Below are 16,351 nucleotides of genomic sequence, written 5' to 3' on the forward strand. Positions count from 1 at the left end.
TTAAACAAAAATCAACAAAGTGAGTTCCTGCAATATAATGTTCATCAAATCCAGATTGTACATTGGGAGCAGTAATATTACAAATAGAGACAGTGCATAACCTTTGCAATCAATTTATCAACTGTGTAGTTTGTAAACTGGGGAGCAGATATCATGTTTTGGTAAATGACAGTCACAGTGGACAAATTCATCTCTCGGCTTGGAGAAAAGAAATCTAAGATAACAAAAATTGCCATATTTTCATGGATATTCATCATTTCCCCATCTGCGATCAGATACAGCAAGTTAGATACAAGATAAGCACCAGTGATACCGGGAATAGCTCGATTTTGCATGCGTCCAAAGACTCTCATCGTTTCCCCAGGAAGGGAAGTGTTATGCTTGAAGAGATTTTGGCTGCTAAGAGAAATTACATGACTTCAGTCCTTTCCAAAATCAGCGCTGTAATGTGCACTGGACTCGAGTTTCTTCGCTTCGTTTAATTTTCGTACTGCCTGAATATCGCAAGATGTGAAAGTGAGTATGAGGAAACATTCTAATTGAATGCTAGAGAAATTAAAAAAAGAAACAACCTTCATGAAATCTTCATGGATGACATAGTCACGTTCAGCACGAATAGCTGCCATTCCAGCCTCAGTGCAGACATTCCGCAAATCAGCTCCATTAAATCCCTAAATAAATTACAGTTTCAAACACCCATTAATTATAATAATAACTTGTTATAATTAAATATAACTTTTTTTTATAATTGAATGAAATTATATGGGATAAAGTTAAATAATACTTGTTATAATTAAATATAACTTTTTTATAATTGAATAAAATTATATGGGAGAAAGCTACTAAACGAAATAAATAAAATACAATAAAGAACTAGTAGGGTTACCTCTGCAAGCTTTACAACAGCTTCGTAATCAATCTCACCATGCTTGGCAATTCCAGCAGCATGAATCTTAAGGATCTCCATTCTGGATTGCTCATTTGGCAGAGGAATCTCTATTTTGCGGTCCAATCGCCCTGGTCGAAGAAGTGCAGGGTCGAGAACATCTGGCCTGTTTGTAGCCATTATCATTTTGACCTACGGTACCAGTAAAAAATGAATCATCTTTGGCTAGGCAAACAATAAGCTGGTAAAAGATTCGTCATAACATGGCCGGGAACAATATCTAAGACCTCATTTTTCTGTCTATGTTAGTTATATGACCTCTTAAAATCACACAGGTAAGATAATAACAAAATTAGAAAAAGAATGAACAGATTCTTGGTCCCCACCCACCACCTTGGAATTCAGTCCACGGAGAAGAGAATACAATTTTTATCATATATAAATTACCAAAAAGAATCCTACATAAATATCATAATCAGATTAACCATGAGATGAAAATTTATAAAACCCATCATTTTGATGGGCACCTGGATACCAATGTTCAAAGGTATCCATGGATATCAGAACATCTAAAGATGCCTTCAAAACAAGTGTTGGACAAAAAGTAATTGCCGGATTCCACCTGAGATGAAAATTCAAGACACCCCATTATATTGTTGGGTACCTGGATAATGTACATAGGATCCTCTGGATATCCTAGATCCAAATATACCTTTAATTTTAAAACTAAAATGTTTTCCCACAAAACAAAGGGTCAGAAAATCCAAACATACCTTACCAAGCTGATCAAAACCATCAAGCTGGTTAAGTAACTCCATCAATGTTCGCTGAATTTCACGATCTGCACTTGTTCCCTCGCTGAATCTTCTCCCACCAATGGCATCAATCTCATCCATAAAAATTATGCAGGGCTAAGCACAGAAAAGAATAGAACGTGAATTATGAATCACTAATTATGTATAGAATCATACAAAGAGAAGTTCAATCCACATTAGAGCTTACCTGGTGATCACGTGCATATCCAAACATTTCTCTTATTAGCCTTGCACTTTCTCCAATGTACTTATCAATTATGGCACTTGATACGACCTATACTTCAATAAAGAGAAGAGAGAAGCTCATAGTTACATTTTAGTTTTGGAGGAGAGGAAGCTTAAAGTCATTCCAGTACATGGGAAGGATTTAACCTTCAAGAAGTTGGCATCTATGTTGCTTGCAATTGCCCTTGCTAACAATGTCTTGCCAGTACCAGGAGGACCATATAGAAGCACACCCTTTAAATGAAAGGGGAAAAAATAATGTCAGCAGAAGGGGGAGGAAGTATGCAGTATAATGCAAGAGATAGATAGAAATACAGTTAACTAGAAAACTACAATTAGGTAAACCCATCAACTGGATGCTTTATAGATAGAAAGAGTACCTTGGGAGGTTTGATGCCAACCCTAAGGAAAAGCTCAGGATTCATGAGAGGTAGCTCAATGGACTCCCTCAATTCTCTAATTTGATCAGATAAACCACCCACAGCAGAATAGCTAACATTTCCAGGATCTTCATGCAACATATTATACACAACTGGATCTACCTATCAGATCAAATGAGATTAAAAAAATTCAAGACAATCATGCATTAGAGCCTAAAGGACACTACCTATTTCTTCTTTTTCCTTCATAATCATTGAGAATAAACAATTAATCCAACTTACTTCACGTGGAAGAGCCCTCATAATGGTGAGTGTCGTCATATCAAGAACTACTCTAGTACCAGACGTCAATTTTTCCTTATCCACCTTACTGCGGCATCCAACCACATATCGTGGTCCACTGCTTGCTTTGACAATCACTGAAATCACAAAATCAGCGATACTCCAACATTATCAACCAATTCAACAGAATTTCCATATCAAAAAGAAATACAAGGAATAAGGAAAAGAAGTACATCGTTCATTGTCAAGTGGCCTGAGAACTTCTCCAATAATCTGCCCAACACTTTGAAGAGACTTCAAATCATCTTCCGTCTTGTTAAATTCCTTCTTTGCAGCTCTTAAGTTCTCCCTCGCTGAAAATAAAAGATTAGACGTAATCTTAGTAGCTTCCTTAAAATAAACAAGAATTACAGCTTCTGTTACCTTTTACCACGTAACGAAATACCAACTTACAAACTCACAGTCTAAGCAATATGGAAATCGAGAAAGGAGAAATGACGAACACTAACCATCAATAACACAACCCATTCCCCATGACTTCCTACAAAGTATCAAACTCACATGACGTTTTCTAATTTCCAATTTTCCATAATGACCGTTCCCAAACTTCTCTGCTTTTCTTCTCCAGGACCATACCTATATCATATCACACTCCACCTTCAAACACTTCCACTATATAAAAGGATTTTAAACACCAAAAGTTTAGAACTATCACACTCCACCTTAAAAACCTTCCCTAGGACTTCTAAATGCCAAAAATTATAATTCGGGGATCGGAATTAACAACCTAAGACTGATATGCTGCAATCTCATAGTCTATGGACTGGCCATTGCAGAAAATTGAAAGCATATTACTACTCAAATCAGTACGAATTCTTCGAGAGACGACTAAAACCGGAGTTCACAGAGAGAAAAGAAAAAACAACAGGAGTAGATTGCAAAATTGGTTTGCGAGTGACAGACCAGATCGAACTCTAGAGTCGAGTTCTTTGTGCTGAAGGAGTTTCTTGCGGTAGTCATTGACCGCCGTATGACGGCGCGCGGCTTCTTCCCCGTCGGCCATCTTTGCTGTCGTGGTTGTGATCGGAGCTCGGTGTCGATCGGAATCGGTCTTTCTGGCAAAGCCCTAAATACTCGGCAGTTGTTTCTTTACCAGAACGATGGGCTGCGATTTATAAATAAATAGTTTAAAAATGTTACTCAAATGTGTCCAAGTCTCACTTTCATGTAAACGTCAACGGAAATATCCATAAAATATGGATGTCGACCGAATATTTCTAAAAAAGTTATATGGGTAAAAAACTTGAAAATAATCGTTCCACAATTTTTAAACAAGTTAGAAATAGATAAATATAAATATCATTATCAAAATTATATTGGTAAAATTTGGTTGATATTTTTATATTTTAATTGATTTTTTAATTATATTATATAAATTCATTGATACATTGATATATATTTACTACTGTGATTTCACTTGTTTTGGTGGTTTTTAATTTAGTAGTTGTTTTTCAAAAAGTTTTACTTTAATAATTTATTTTGACATTTTCAATTATATATTTTTATTCGTAAATATTAAATTTAATTAATGAAAAGTTAAATTTACACGAGATAATTAGCAAAAATTTAAATGGATGATTATGTCACCTTGAAAATGAAAAATAAAAAATTCAGTTTGTTTCTACAAATTTTGAATGAATTAGAAACTGTTATCTCAAATGGCTTTGGTTTTTTTAGTTTATTGAAAATAGATAGGTTGAATTCAAAATTCTAACATTGTAAACATCGTTGACATGACATGTCTATAAATTTGTATCTTACAACTTTAAAACGCTAAAAAAAATACCACATATAATACTATTGAAACTATAAGTTTGATGTACTCGAACTACTCGTAACACATTAAAAAATGCTATTGTTAATCTTTAAGTTTTGAGAAAATGCTATAGAAAATATTTTATAAATTATTATTTTTTTTAAATGTTTTTATCACTTTCTAAACTACACTTTAAACTCTTATGACACGAGGATATTTTATCAATAATAAATAGTATTAAATATTATATAAATTACATATCTCAATAACCATTGGCATATATCTTCGGATTTTGTACTAAAAAATATATGTATAAGATTAAATATTACAAGTTTGAAATAATAATAAATAAGAAAAGAAAACAATTACTTTTCATTTTAAAAGTACGACTAAAAAAAGTATTATTGAAAGTTTATAACAAAATGAGATTTACTTAATTTATTTTTTCAATTATCAACGTTCCAGAAGAATTTCAACGAGTGTTGCATTTTTCATCGGTTGGAAGTTCTTCGGAGATTTTGTCTTTAATCTTTATAGTTTGTGTAACCTGTACAGTTTCTTCCTTGTCCTTCCACCGTCGCCTCAATTCAATTCCGCCGGCTCCGGCCAATAGAGCGACGGAGGGAACCGGATGTTGGCCAGACGAATTCCTTCTGTGGCAATTCATCTCCCGTAAGTTTTGCCATGGCGTCGTGGACCTCCCCATTATAACAATGCGAGGACGGCACTTGAATCCCACTCATTGGTCCCTTTTTGCCCTAGAACTTGTTTAGTCTCCCTCTGTTCTGCTTTTCAATTATCCTCCCAAGTTGCAGATTCAATTCACGCTGAAGAATCCTCGAAGCGCGTAAGATCAATAATTTATAGATTGTTTCCCTTCTTTAAGGTTATTGGTTAATCACTCAGAACCCAGAACTGAACCCAAAGCTTAAGTTATTCTCTCCGTTGCGGGCTTCAAAAATTAGCACAAACCCACCTATAAGTGATTGTGTATATTAATACGAATGGCATTAGAGTGTGTGAGCTTGAAAATTAGCATAAACCCAGCATGTTTTGTTTTGGCTTCAGTTAGACTACTTCTCTTACTGGTGCCTCTATTGGATTCAACTGCAAGGCTTGTAATCTCTGTTGTACTTGATATCGGATCAGCATTTAAGTTATAGCAGGTTGTTAAATCGTAAGATGAAAATATGAGGTGTATTCTATCAGTTTTTCATGGTTTAGGATGTGTAGTTTTTGAACTTTGACTGGCATCCTTGTCTTTTGCTCTACGTGTTTGCAGGGTCCCCTGAAACCTGGGTTGTATCTGGTTGGGACGCCAATGGGTAATCTTGAAGATATCACCCTACGGTAATGAAAGTTTGGCAACCAGCACCAACACTGTTATCTTTCCTCTTTCAGAGGATACAAGGCACTCAGGAAAGTTGCTTCATCGTTTCAATATTAGAACCCCCCTTGTAAGTATTTTAAGGCTTTTATTTACTCATATAATAGTTTTATTTTCATTTTTCATTAATGAAGAATTTTAGATTGCAGCTGAGCTTTCACAAATTCAATGAGTCTCACAGAGAGCAAAGAGCAAACAGTGTTGAAGAGGTTAAAACAGGGTGAAATTGTTGCCCTAATTAGTGATGCCGGGACACCAGGCATTAGTGATCCTGGTACTGAGTTGGTGAGCATGCTAAGCAATTTAAACCCAGTTCTTTCTTGATTGTTCTGTTAAGAATCTATCACTTCTAAGGTCTCCATTTGGTGGGCTCATTTTCAATTTGATTCATTGATAGATTAAACACTAGCATTTCATAAAAATTTGAAACATTCATGATTTTCCTCCCTTAATATTTTAATGGTTTAATCATGGATGATATTGATGTTATTAATACAATTGGACCATGTGAATATAGGTTAGATTATGTGTCAATGAAAACATACTCGTTGTTCCCATTCCTGGGCACTCCGCTGTAGTTGCTGCTCTTTCTGCCTCTGGCTTGTCAACTGCTGAGTTTACATTTGGTAAATTTCCTATGGATATTCGTAGTTGTGCTGTTAGGACATCTTTCTTTGAGCTATTTGGCTCTATGGCTACCATATTTAGGTACTCTACAATTTATTAATATGTATATATGTACAGTTGGATTTGTTCCTAAGCCTTCTGCATGCAGAAGAGAGAGGCTGATGGGTTTCAGCAAACGAGGAAGCAACTCAAATATTCTATGTTCCCCCTCATAAACTTAAGCAGTTTCTCGAGGAAACTTCATCATTATTTGGTGAATCAAGGTACTTCGTATATGTCTATCTCCAATATATTGCACTAATATTCTTTCAAAGTCTAATGAGTGTAGTTCCTTCCACTTTGGCTATCTGCTTCAATCTATATAATTCAGTTACTAATAACATTCTGGTTTGGAACCTTTGAAGGAAGATATTGTATATGATTCCCCGTTCATCATGATTGTCTTAATTAGAACATTCTATTTTCTGTGTAAAAATCTTGTTAGGGAGATGTTATGAGGTAATTGGGTTGTTCAAGTGCTTGAAGGGAATAAATAAACTCCCCCCTCCCCCTTTCCCTTATTCTGGAGGTAAGATTGCAACGTGCTTTTCCTTCATTTGATGGAAATGTTATATCAGAGTCATCATATCTATTTTACTATCGGTTGCATTATCTAACCATAGTGGCTTGTTTGTGTGTTTTTCCGTAACTATGTTCTATAATATTGTACATGTGCTTCTAGTTTCAGATAGTCAGGAACTCATTTATGATCCGAATTTCTTTAATGGAGGAGCAGACTTGTCTTCTGTTAGTAGTTGGTTTGCTTATTTGCCAACTTCGTGAATGTATTTGTCTCTATAATTGTTTTGCAGTCGGTGTGTTGTAGCTCGTGAAATGACGAAGATACATGAGGAGGTAATTTCATTCTGTCATTCTGTTTTGGCATCTTTAGTTGGCAGGATTCCCATACCCTTGCTAACTGGCGAGCATCATATTCTATTCATCCAAAATTTCTTCTGTGCGCTGTTACTTAATTCCTTTATATGATATCGTTCAACCAAATTCTTCTTTGCTCTTTTGAGTTCCTTGGTGTTGGACTTTCAATTTTTTTTCTCAAAATATTGAGTTTATGAGTTTAAGCATCAAATAATTTTAAAAGTAAAAGTAATTAAAAATGTTTTTTTTTTAATGTTATTTGGTACAGTAACAAGATATTACCTAAATGGCTGCTAAACAAGTATTTACGTACAGGAAGTGGATGTTTTAGAACAGGCTGCTCAACATAAATGTGATTGGTTGTAAATTGCAACTGAAAAAGTTAATTTCAGTGTATTTGGAATCCTAAGTTAGAAGGAAAATGGAAGATGTTTGGAGTAAACTGTCTCTCTTCCTTTTTCTTTTCCAGCTGTTACAAGAATCGGAAACTAAGGTTCGTAATGCTTTATTCCTAATCTCTCTTTTTTCACCTGTTATATGAACCCATGCTTCCTCCCTGCTTTTCTTATACTTTAATTCCTTTTAATAGAAAATTTGTGGTTTCTCATCCAAAAGCTAGAAAGTTGAAATTTCATTTTCATAATTGTTGTGAAATACATTGTAATCTTTTTCTTTTGGAAGATTTGATTCCTGTACTTGGGGGAGCTGGGGCCATACTATCATTTAGAACATGTATGATGAATGACCTTATATTTGTAGTTGATTTTGTCTCCAATCTACTTTCTTTCAATCATTAAACTACCTTTATGTGAAGCCTTTTTTTTTTGTTTGTGGTGGATACATAATTGTTATAATTAGAGATATCCTTGGGATAATGTAATTTGTAATAATGCGGTCTCAAATTATGGATTTCAAAATCTCGGTGTGTTACTTAGTAACAAGTATGGTGATATGATACCGACAGTTTTGGCAGGGCACACTGGCTAAAGCTAAAGAATTTTTCTCGTTGCACCAAACAAAGGGCGAAACTACGCTGTTGATTGAAGGAAATCTAGATTTATCAGAATTGCAGTTGGAAAAGGAGTTGGGAGAATCAATCTCTAGTGGGCACAGGCTTTCTATGGTAAGGGCTTAAACTGGACTATAGAATAAAAGATACTTTTATGAACAGTGATGCACTTTTAAGGCTTGGTAGATTTTCTCATTAAAGGAAAGCATAAGCTGAACCTAATAGACAAAATGAGTGTTTTACCTTGGTTTCAATTGGTTCTTGAATTTTTAGGTTTATTTTATATTATATCTAGGGTAGTTCTTGAACTTTAGTCCTTGCTATTATTTTGCTGTTAAGTATTCATTGATGGATGGCGTGAGTTCGAATATGTATGCTAATGTGCTGATGTGAATATGTATTGAGTTATATATCTGCTAAGGTGGATATTAGATGAGCCAAATATTGATGTAGTTGCGTTGTTAAAGTTAGGAGAGTAAAATAGATGTCTTGAAAGTTCAAGATCAAAATAAGATTTAACTTTGTTCTGAATTCTTGGTTGTGACGAAACTTTATTTGTATGAAGGCCGTCAAATTGGTTGCTAGCACAACATCAGCAAACCGTCTATTCAATTGCATTGCGAAAATTCGGGAATCAACTTGGAGCAGATAACGATCCTGGCAAATAATGACTGTAGCATGCTTGCTAGAAGTGTAAGTACCGCTGATGTCCTTATTTTTACAAATGACAGATGACTAATTGGTATAAACTGTTTTAAGTTATCTTCTCAAGAACAACTTGCAGTTTCCATCGTTTCTAATTATTTCTTATGTTTATCCTTGGATTCATAAGATATCATCGGGGTCGGTGGGAAAAGATGAAAGTATTTTTGCTGTAGTAGTGGCTTTCTACCTCTGAGATATCCTGAATATGCATTTCTGTTTCAAATGCTCTCTTACTCGTTAAATTTGCTTGTTTGCCCCCTTTTACTTTGTATAAAATTACAATTTGAACTTTGAAGTGGCTCCAACATTCTGGAGTTGTCCGGAATATGAGGTTTAAACATAGTTTGCTCTTAAGATAAGATTAGTTACGGTGTATTTAAATTCGTCTTTGTTTTTGAACTCGTTACAGTACTGTTTTATTAGTCAATTATATGAAAACCAATAAGGCTAGAGTAGACATATTTGAAACAATACATTTATGGGATACATAAGTTGAGGGAGTTCAATAATTAAACTTGCATCAGTAAAAAAATTGTAATAAGGGGAAAGAACAGTGAAAATTGGCAGGTTGTGAAAAGGCTTTTGGACTTGGAAGTTGGAACTGAACCCATCAGATCAGAAGGCAGAGGCAAAGTGATCTGACGGTCAGAATCACAGCCTCAGCAATGCCTTACATGTGCAACATTTTGAATCTTTTGATCATGGAGGACCCCAGCGATTCTGCTGCAAATCCACCCTCCTTTTTCTCTGCCCTCGTGTTGCACTGTAAAAAGGAAAAAGGGCCCTCTTCTTTTAAACAACGTTTGATTCTCTGCAGTCTGCTCTTTCTACTTTTACTATATACAAATATTATCCTTTCCTACTGCATTAACAGTATGTGCATACTGCTCCCATTGTTGCTGTTTTTTTCCTCTTGACAATCAGGTCTCATGGTGTCACCGGGATGCTGCTGCCGCTGTGTTTACCGAATTGGAGGGCAGGAGCGGGAATATCCTCTGCCCGGTGGCTAGAATGTGCCCAGGATCGAACTTCATTTTCCTCCTCCGAAACTCAGCCCAATTATCGCCAAAGTGGTCCGCCCACTCCTCCTCCTTCGTGTAGTGAGGCAGGTACTGTTTCACTTCAATCCCCTCCTCGGAACAGAATGCTAAGATCTGATCGTTCTGATTGCTCAAATACTCCAAGGACTGTGTCTCCTCCCCATTGTCCAGCGCCGATCGCAGCAATGCCACCAGGTAGAATACGTCCTCGTCCGGTGTCACAGCGGAGCTCCTCCTGTCCCACCTACACATGAAAAACGCCGTCAATTGGCAAACAGATTTGATGGTTTTTGAGCTGATCAATGGGACCCAAAGATGGAAGATTGGAAACTGAGTACATAAACTGGACAGGAACATGATCCCCGTCAGTGGGTCCACTGGAGAAGATCTTCTGACACCAGAATCTTCTCCCTTGGACGATCTCCACCGTCCGATTTCCCAATTAAATAAAAAAAAAACCAAAGTATTATTTATCAATCCAACCTGGCTAGGCCTCCATCTCATGTCTTATGTGGACTTTTTTTAAAAAATATATAATAACTTTACATTGGTACCCCTATTTCTTAAAATTAGACAAACAACCAATGGAATTAAATCGTTACATGTTTATTTTTATAAAAAAATTGATGTTTTGACATTTCTCTCTTTTAGTTGTCAACATTTAACGGTGTCAAATATTTTTTTTTTCACTCTCTCAATATAAAATTATATGTTGGCGGTGGGCCCTCCCAAGTGGATTCTCTGACTCATCCAAATGCATACAGCATGATATCTTTCCCATGACCCACTTTTTACCTTACAAAAAATTGTAGGGACTGTTTGAAAGCTTTCAAATTTTGGAAATTATGTTGTGGACATATGGGGAGAGGCTTAAATTATAAACCCTCCCCTTTCCCTATATGTTTATAATAAATAAATAAATAAATAATAATAATAGTTTGCATGTTGCATGCAGAAAGTGATTGCTTAAGAAAAAAAATAATAATAAAAAAAAAAAAGAAAAAAGGGGCTGGGATCCCATGTGTCTCGGAACTTACTTGTCCTTGTTCATGGGGTAGATGAGGATGGGCCCACTGGTGTTGTTTCCCAAAATGCCCTTGAAGACTCCTCGGTCAAAGTCGCCGATCCTTGACTTCGGGACGAACAGGTTCAGCCATGGGTGTGGGACCTCCCACAGGCCCTTCGACCGGAGTTTCAACTCGGCCTTGTGAACCCGGTCCAGGAAGTCCACGTACCCCAGGTCCGTTGTGAAAACCGACCCGGGAATGTAGTCCAGTTCCTTCAGTAGCGCCTCCACTTCCTGTCCACCCGAAACGCCGTCGTTTCAAAAGGAAAATTATTTAAGTATTTTCAAGTTTGAAATATTATTAAAAAAAAATGGGAGAAAGACCAGCTTTTGTTGCGAAGCAGCTGCTGCCTTTTTTTTTTCCCCCTTTTTTGTCAGATGATAAGTTTTATTCCAATCAATCTTAAAATTAAGAGAGAGAAAGTGGAAGAGAATAATTTGGTGGTTGAAGGGTATGGATTTAGTGTCATTATTTAAAGTTGAATAAATAAATAAATAAAAAGAATTTCCTTAAAAGTTGTGTTCTTTCTCTGTCTTAGGATTTAAAGAAGAATAATTGATTCACACAAGATCTTCCATGTATTATTCTTCTTCTTCTCTATGCTTTATTATAATTACATTTTTTTTCTCCGACCTACCCATATCCTTATTATTGTAAAAAAGTGGTCAATTACCAAATACTTAAAAACAAAATCGTTATCAAATAATCGAATAAAATTATTGACCCCTAAAACTTTGTGTTGATGATGATGGGAGTTTGACCAAACTGAGAGGCAAAAACATGAGCAACAAACAGAAGGAAAGACAAAGATGGCAGTAGAAGATACCAAATCAATTTAGCCAAATTTTCACTACATTTATATATTAAAAACTCCAATTTTATTGCTGTAAATTGAATAAATAATAATAAAAGAAAATGGGTATTGGGTGCCTTTAGCATAGCAAACAACTTCCAGCCATGCAGCTGAGCTCACAGACACACACAACTCAAAAAGAATATGCAACAAAAGAACAATCTTGGCCCACCCCCCTTAAAACTCTCTGAATCATTTTTTTTTTCTCTTCTCACACAAAAATCTAAAATAAAAATAAAAATAAAAAAACCCAATTGAAAATCAAGACAAAAGCAAAATACAGCTTGCAAAATGGCATAAAAATTATTACTTTGATGCCCTGGAATGTTCATAAATATATCAGTAATCTGACAAAAAAAAAAAAAAAAAAAAACCCCACTTTAGCTTCCTCACTCAAAATTTCTCATTCCCATCTTAGCTTCACCACCAAGTTTTCAAATTAGGATAAATACACATTTTAGATGCCAGCTAGGTCCTTCATATTTTAGGGAATTTCAATTATAACCTAATTAATAAAGTGTAATTAATTAAGGATAATATATGTACCTGATCAACGGTGTGGGCTGTGGAGTGATGGTAGTTTTTGGTGATCTCCAAGCAGTATAAAACTCCACCATCGTCGGCGTTGAAGGAGGAGATTTTTACAGGGTTCGCCGGAGAGAAGAACGACGATCTCCAGTTGTTGATCAGCCCTTCATCAACGATCACAAATCCCTCCACGTAATCAAACTTCTCACTCTCTGGTTTTCCATGCAGAGAGATTAGCCATTCTTGATCCTTCGTAAAGGCTGTGAAATTTGAGTACAGAACTCGAATCCACCGCACCTGTAAACCAAACAAAAAAAAACCCAAAAATTAAAAATAAGAAAAAAAAAGTTTTTCTTTTCTTTTTGGTATTGATTTTTTTGATAATGTACCCTTTGAGGAGCTGGTTCGAGGACGATTCTGGCTCGTGTGATGATCCCAAATTGGCCCAATCCCCCGAGGACGGCGTGGAAAAGATCCGCGTTTTGTTCCTCCGAACATGTCACTAGTTCGCCATTTCCTGTTTGATTCAATATTTAAGCTTCTGAGTTGGTAGTTTTTTTCATCGGTAACATAATTGAAAATTATAACTTATGATTATTATTATTATTTATTATTTTGCAGGAATAATATGAATTTAGTTCAACAATAATTAAAAAGGAATAATATGAATTAAGTTCAACAATAATTAAAAAAGACCTGTGACGACGTCGAGTTCGTGGACATTGCTGATCTGAGGGCCATGGTTGAAGGCCTGGCCGCTGATGCCGGCGTTGGACAGCGTCCCTCCGACGGACAAATACAAATAATCCGTCCACGATCTCGGCGCCAACCCGTATTCCAACGTCCATTTCAGCACATCGATCCACAGCTCTCCGCCCCACACGTCCACCAACATCTCCTTCTCCCACACCACGGGCGCGCCGCCGCCAACGCCGCCGCCGGTCATCTGAACGACGACCCCGTGGGCGGTCTGGGCCTGGCCGTTTATAGAATGGCCGTGGCCTCTAGCCGAGACGGTGAAGCCGCCATGGGCCGCGGCCCGGAGTAGTCTGGCGACGTCATCGGCGGAGGAGGGGCGGAGGACGGCTAGAGGGGGGCGGCGGGACATGAGGCCGAAATCGAGGGAGGCGGCGTGGACGTCGGAGGGGTCGACGGAGAGGCGGGGGAGGCCGAGTGGGGCCATGTTGAATCCGACGGTGGAGATCAAACGGCAGAAGGCGAAGCCCAGCAGAAGCTTAGCCGCCATCGAATTATTGTATTGCTGGAGAATAATGGTTTCGAATTGGCGGCGGCGGCGGTGGTGTTGCATGGGAACCAAACACAAAAAAAAAAAAGAAAAAGAAAAATCTGTTGGAGGTAACGTGAGAGTGGGGAGATATTGCGCCTTTAAAGATTTTTTTTTTCTTTTCTTTTCTTTGTAGGCAAAAACATGCAAAAAGGGCTAAACAAATTCTCTCTCCCTCTTTTTTTTTTTGTGGGGGAGATTTTTCCCAGAAGACAAACAGAAAAAGGAAGAGCTAGCTAGGTTGAACAACAAAAACCAGTAGCTCAGTTTTTTTTTTTTTTTTTTTTTTTTTTTTTTTTCCTTTTCTCTCTAAAAAGACAGAGGAGGGAGGGGGGGGCTGAGTGAGTGAGTGACTACGCCTCTTGTCGCTCTTTTATGTCTAGAATATAACGTGCAGGTTCTTCATTTATAAGACAACCAACCAGCAACAACAACCACTCTATGCTTTTCGTTTTGAAAAATTAATATAATAATATAATATTTAGACGTTGGAGGTATTTTTTACCTATCACACCGTTCAAAAATTGACACTAACTGATATGTGTAGAATAGATAAAACTTAGAGAAAAAAAAAATAGCACAAATGGAAAACGAAAACTCACTTATGTGACATTTAATAAATAAATAATAATAATTCTTTTTTATAAATAGATGTTTGATATAATTTTCTAGAAGGAAACAAAACTTTCTTAGGTGTTTTACTGAGAAAATTTATGGTACTACACGAGAGTGGTACATTGACCATGTAAATAGAAATGATGTGGGGTTCGTTGGTATTAAAAAATATTTACAAAAATAAAACTAGAGTGTGAACAAATAGAGTATGGTAAAAAAGAATAATGCGTAAAAGAAGTAAGAGAATAGCATAAATAGATGTCAATTTTTTTAATAGATATCTACCGTTAAGCACCAAAGTTTTATCCATAGAATAAATAGTTGTCAATTTTTTTTATGGTTTCCTACTTGTTGGTAAACACTTAGATGTTATTCTTTTTAATTACTTTTTTTCTTTTTCTTCAATTTTCAAATATTAATATATATAACATCGTCTCATGATCATGGTTATTAATTTTAAAAGAAATTTTATTTTAATATTCACTGTTTTTTTAATTAAAAAATTTGATATAATGTATGTATAACTACGTATAACTAATCAATAATTTAGGTGTTAGAGCTTCATTTTTAAACTTAATATTTTGTTAAACAAAATAAACTAAGGTTTTTTTTATGCAAAATTAAAATAAATCATTAAAAAAATTTAGTGGGTTAAAGCACAAATAGTCTTTGGTTTAAATAAAAAACCATATTTATTAACAGAAATATATTATTAAGTTTATAAATTAAGATAAAATATATCAAAGTGGAAGAAACTTACTTCTACGATGGTATAAGAGCTCTTATTAATTTTGTTCTAAAATAAATATGATATTAATGGATGAAAATATAATTAGGATTTTATAAAAATAAAAAAAAACAGAGAAAATATCATTCAGATTTTTATTTTTTTGTTTAGTTGAGCGTCTGTGCTGACACGTGGCCTTTCACGTGCAGGGATTGAAGGAGACACGTGTGAGGTCGAGGAAACTGTGTTAAAGCGGGGGTGAAAAGGCGGGCTCCACTCATGGATACGGAGGATCTGCGTTGGGACACGAGCATGGGGAATAATCACATGGGTGCAGAACAGGCTGCAACAAACATCAACATCCAATCACCTTTCGACACGTATTTCCAGTTTGGCATTTTCGTAATATTAATAAAATAACAAGGGTCGTAAATCATACTCGCTTAATTATTTGCCACCCATCCACTTGGAAAATAAAATTAACACAGTATCTAAGCCTTTAGATTACATTTCCTATATAATTAATCAAATTATGGATTAATCTAAAAAGAATAACATAGAGGGTAGAATTTTGGATATTAGCCCATTTAAAGACAACTTTGATGACATCTTTCCTCAAAATGACCCATTGCCAAGTGGGTATTTTTCAAAAATTTATAAATTTTACAATACTCTCATTAAACAACTTCATAATTTTTCGAGGGCATAGAACATAAAAATTTATTCGTTTGTTATTCTCAACAATAGAAAAAGATTACTCTCTTATTCAACAAAATTAATGAAATCATACATTTTTGAACAATATTCTAAACTTTCTAATCATATATTGGATTGTTTCTATTTAGAAAAGAGTCCAATCATGCCTCAAGCTTAATTATATAATATTTAGTTGAATATACGATATAAAATTGAAATGGCTATAATTTTTTTTATTTAATAATAAGAATAGATGTATAGTTTTTGAAAGGTATAAAAACTATATAATATATAAATATATATGTTTGATGACAAGTACTAGTCTATATGAGGGGGGGCCTATAATGTCCGGAAAGAAAATGATTGGCCAATTAATGAGTGCTATGTTTTAATTCTCAATCAAATTAAAAGACTTTGGTGGACCACCAATTATTTATTACCACGTACTCCTATTCTCTCTACCTGTCAATCTTTCATTGGATCAATTTTGCCC

The 16,351-nt window shown here is 35.6% G+C and overlaps 2 protein-coding genes and 1 pseudogene across 4 annotated transcripts; 1 reads left to right on the forward strand and 2 right to left on the reverse strand.

Annotated features, from left to right (window-relative positions):
• LOC111014026 (26S proteasome regulatory subunit S10B homolog B) lies at positions 1-3,767 on the reverse strand. Of its 2 annotated transcripts, XM_022288622.2 has the most exons (10): positions 3,552-3,765; positions 2,822-2,941; positions 2,589-2,725; positions 2,307-2,468; positions 2,074-2,160; positions 1,889-1,975; positions 1,660-1,797; positions 887-1,078; positions 573-671; positions 1-494 (listed from the first exon to the last, which is right to left on the reverse strand). In XM_022288622.2, the coding sequence occupies exons 1-10, from the start codon at positions 3,649-3,651 to the stop codon at positions 420-422; spliced, it is 1,197 nt and encodes a 398-aa protein (XP_022144314.1). In that variant the 5' UTR covers positions 3,652-3,765; the 3' UTR covers positions 1-419. The 2 variants fall into 2 exon arrangements, with proteins under 2 accessions (XP_022144314.1, XP_022144313.1); XM_022288621.2 differs by having other exon boundaries at positions 1-671; positions 3,552-3,767.
• A 1,059-nt stretch (positions 3,768-4,826) lies between these two features.
• On the forward strand, positions 4,827-9,031 carry LOC111013960 (uncharacterized; annotated as a pseudogene). The gene is made up of 8 exons (XR_015792790.1): positions 4,827-5,251; positions 5,687-5,861; positions 5,941-6,076; positions 6,309-6,417; positions 6,536-6,681; positions 7,270-7,312; positions 8,298-8,456; positions 8,908-9,031. The product of XR_015792790.1 is annotated as an uncharacterized LOC111013960 (transcript).
• Positions 9,032-9,952: 921 nt separating this feature from the next.
• Positions 9,953-14,144, reverse strand: CKX5 (cytokinin oxidase 5). Its single transcript, XM_088127435.1, has 5 exons — positions 13,232-14,144; positions 12,925-13,052; positions 12,554-12,832; positions 11,125-11,387; positions 9,953-10,331 (listed from the first exon to the last, which is right to left on the reverse strand). The coding sequence occupies exons 1-5, from the start codon at positions 13,842-13,844 to the stop codon at positions 9,983-9,985; spliced, it is 1,632 nt and encodes a 543-aa protein (XP_087983561.1). The 5' UTR covers positions 13,845-14,144; the 3' UTR covers positions 9,953-9,982.
• Positions 14,145-16,351: the final 2,207 nt, after the last annotated feature.

Source organism: Momordica charantia, assembly GCF_013281855.1.
Source record: "Momordica charantia cultivar OHB3-1 chromosome 8 unlocalized genomic scaffold, Mcharantia_2.0 BLBB01000008.1, whole genome shotgun sequence".
In the NCBI taxonomy this organism is placed as follows: Eukaryota; Viridiplantae; Streptophyta; class Magnoliopsida; order Cucurbitales; family Cucurbitaceae; genus Momordica; species Momordica charantia.

Excerpts from the sequence above, each read along its gene's own strand:
- LOC111014026 (XM_022288621.2), bottom strand. The coding sequence starts at position 3,651 with ATGGCCGACGGGGAAGAAGCCGCGCGCCGTCATACGGCGGTCAATGAC. Across the intron at positions 2,942-3,551 it reads CGACTCTAGAGTTCGATCTG|CGAGGGAGAACTTAAGAGCT; the intron begins GTCTGTCACTCG and ends TTTTATTTTCAG. Across the intron at positions 2,161-2,306 it reads TTGGCATCAAACCTCCCAAG|GGTGTGCTTCTATATGGTCC; the intron begins GTACTCTTTCTA and ends TTTCATTTAAAG.
- CKX5 (XM_088127435.1), bottom strand. The coding sequence starts at position 13,844 with ATGCAACACCACCGCCGCCGCCGCCAATTCGAAACCATTATTCTCCAG. Across the intron at positions 12,833-12,924 it reads TCGAACCAGCTCCTCAAAGG|GTGCGGTGGATTCGAGTTCT; the intron begins GTACATTATCAA and ends TTTGGTTTACAG. Across the intron at positions 11,388-12,553 it reads CAGCCCACACCGTTGATCAG|GAAGTGGAGGCGCTACTGAA; the intron begins GTACATATATTA and ends TCGGGTGGACAG.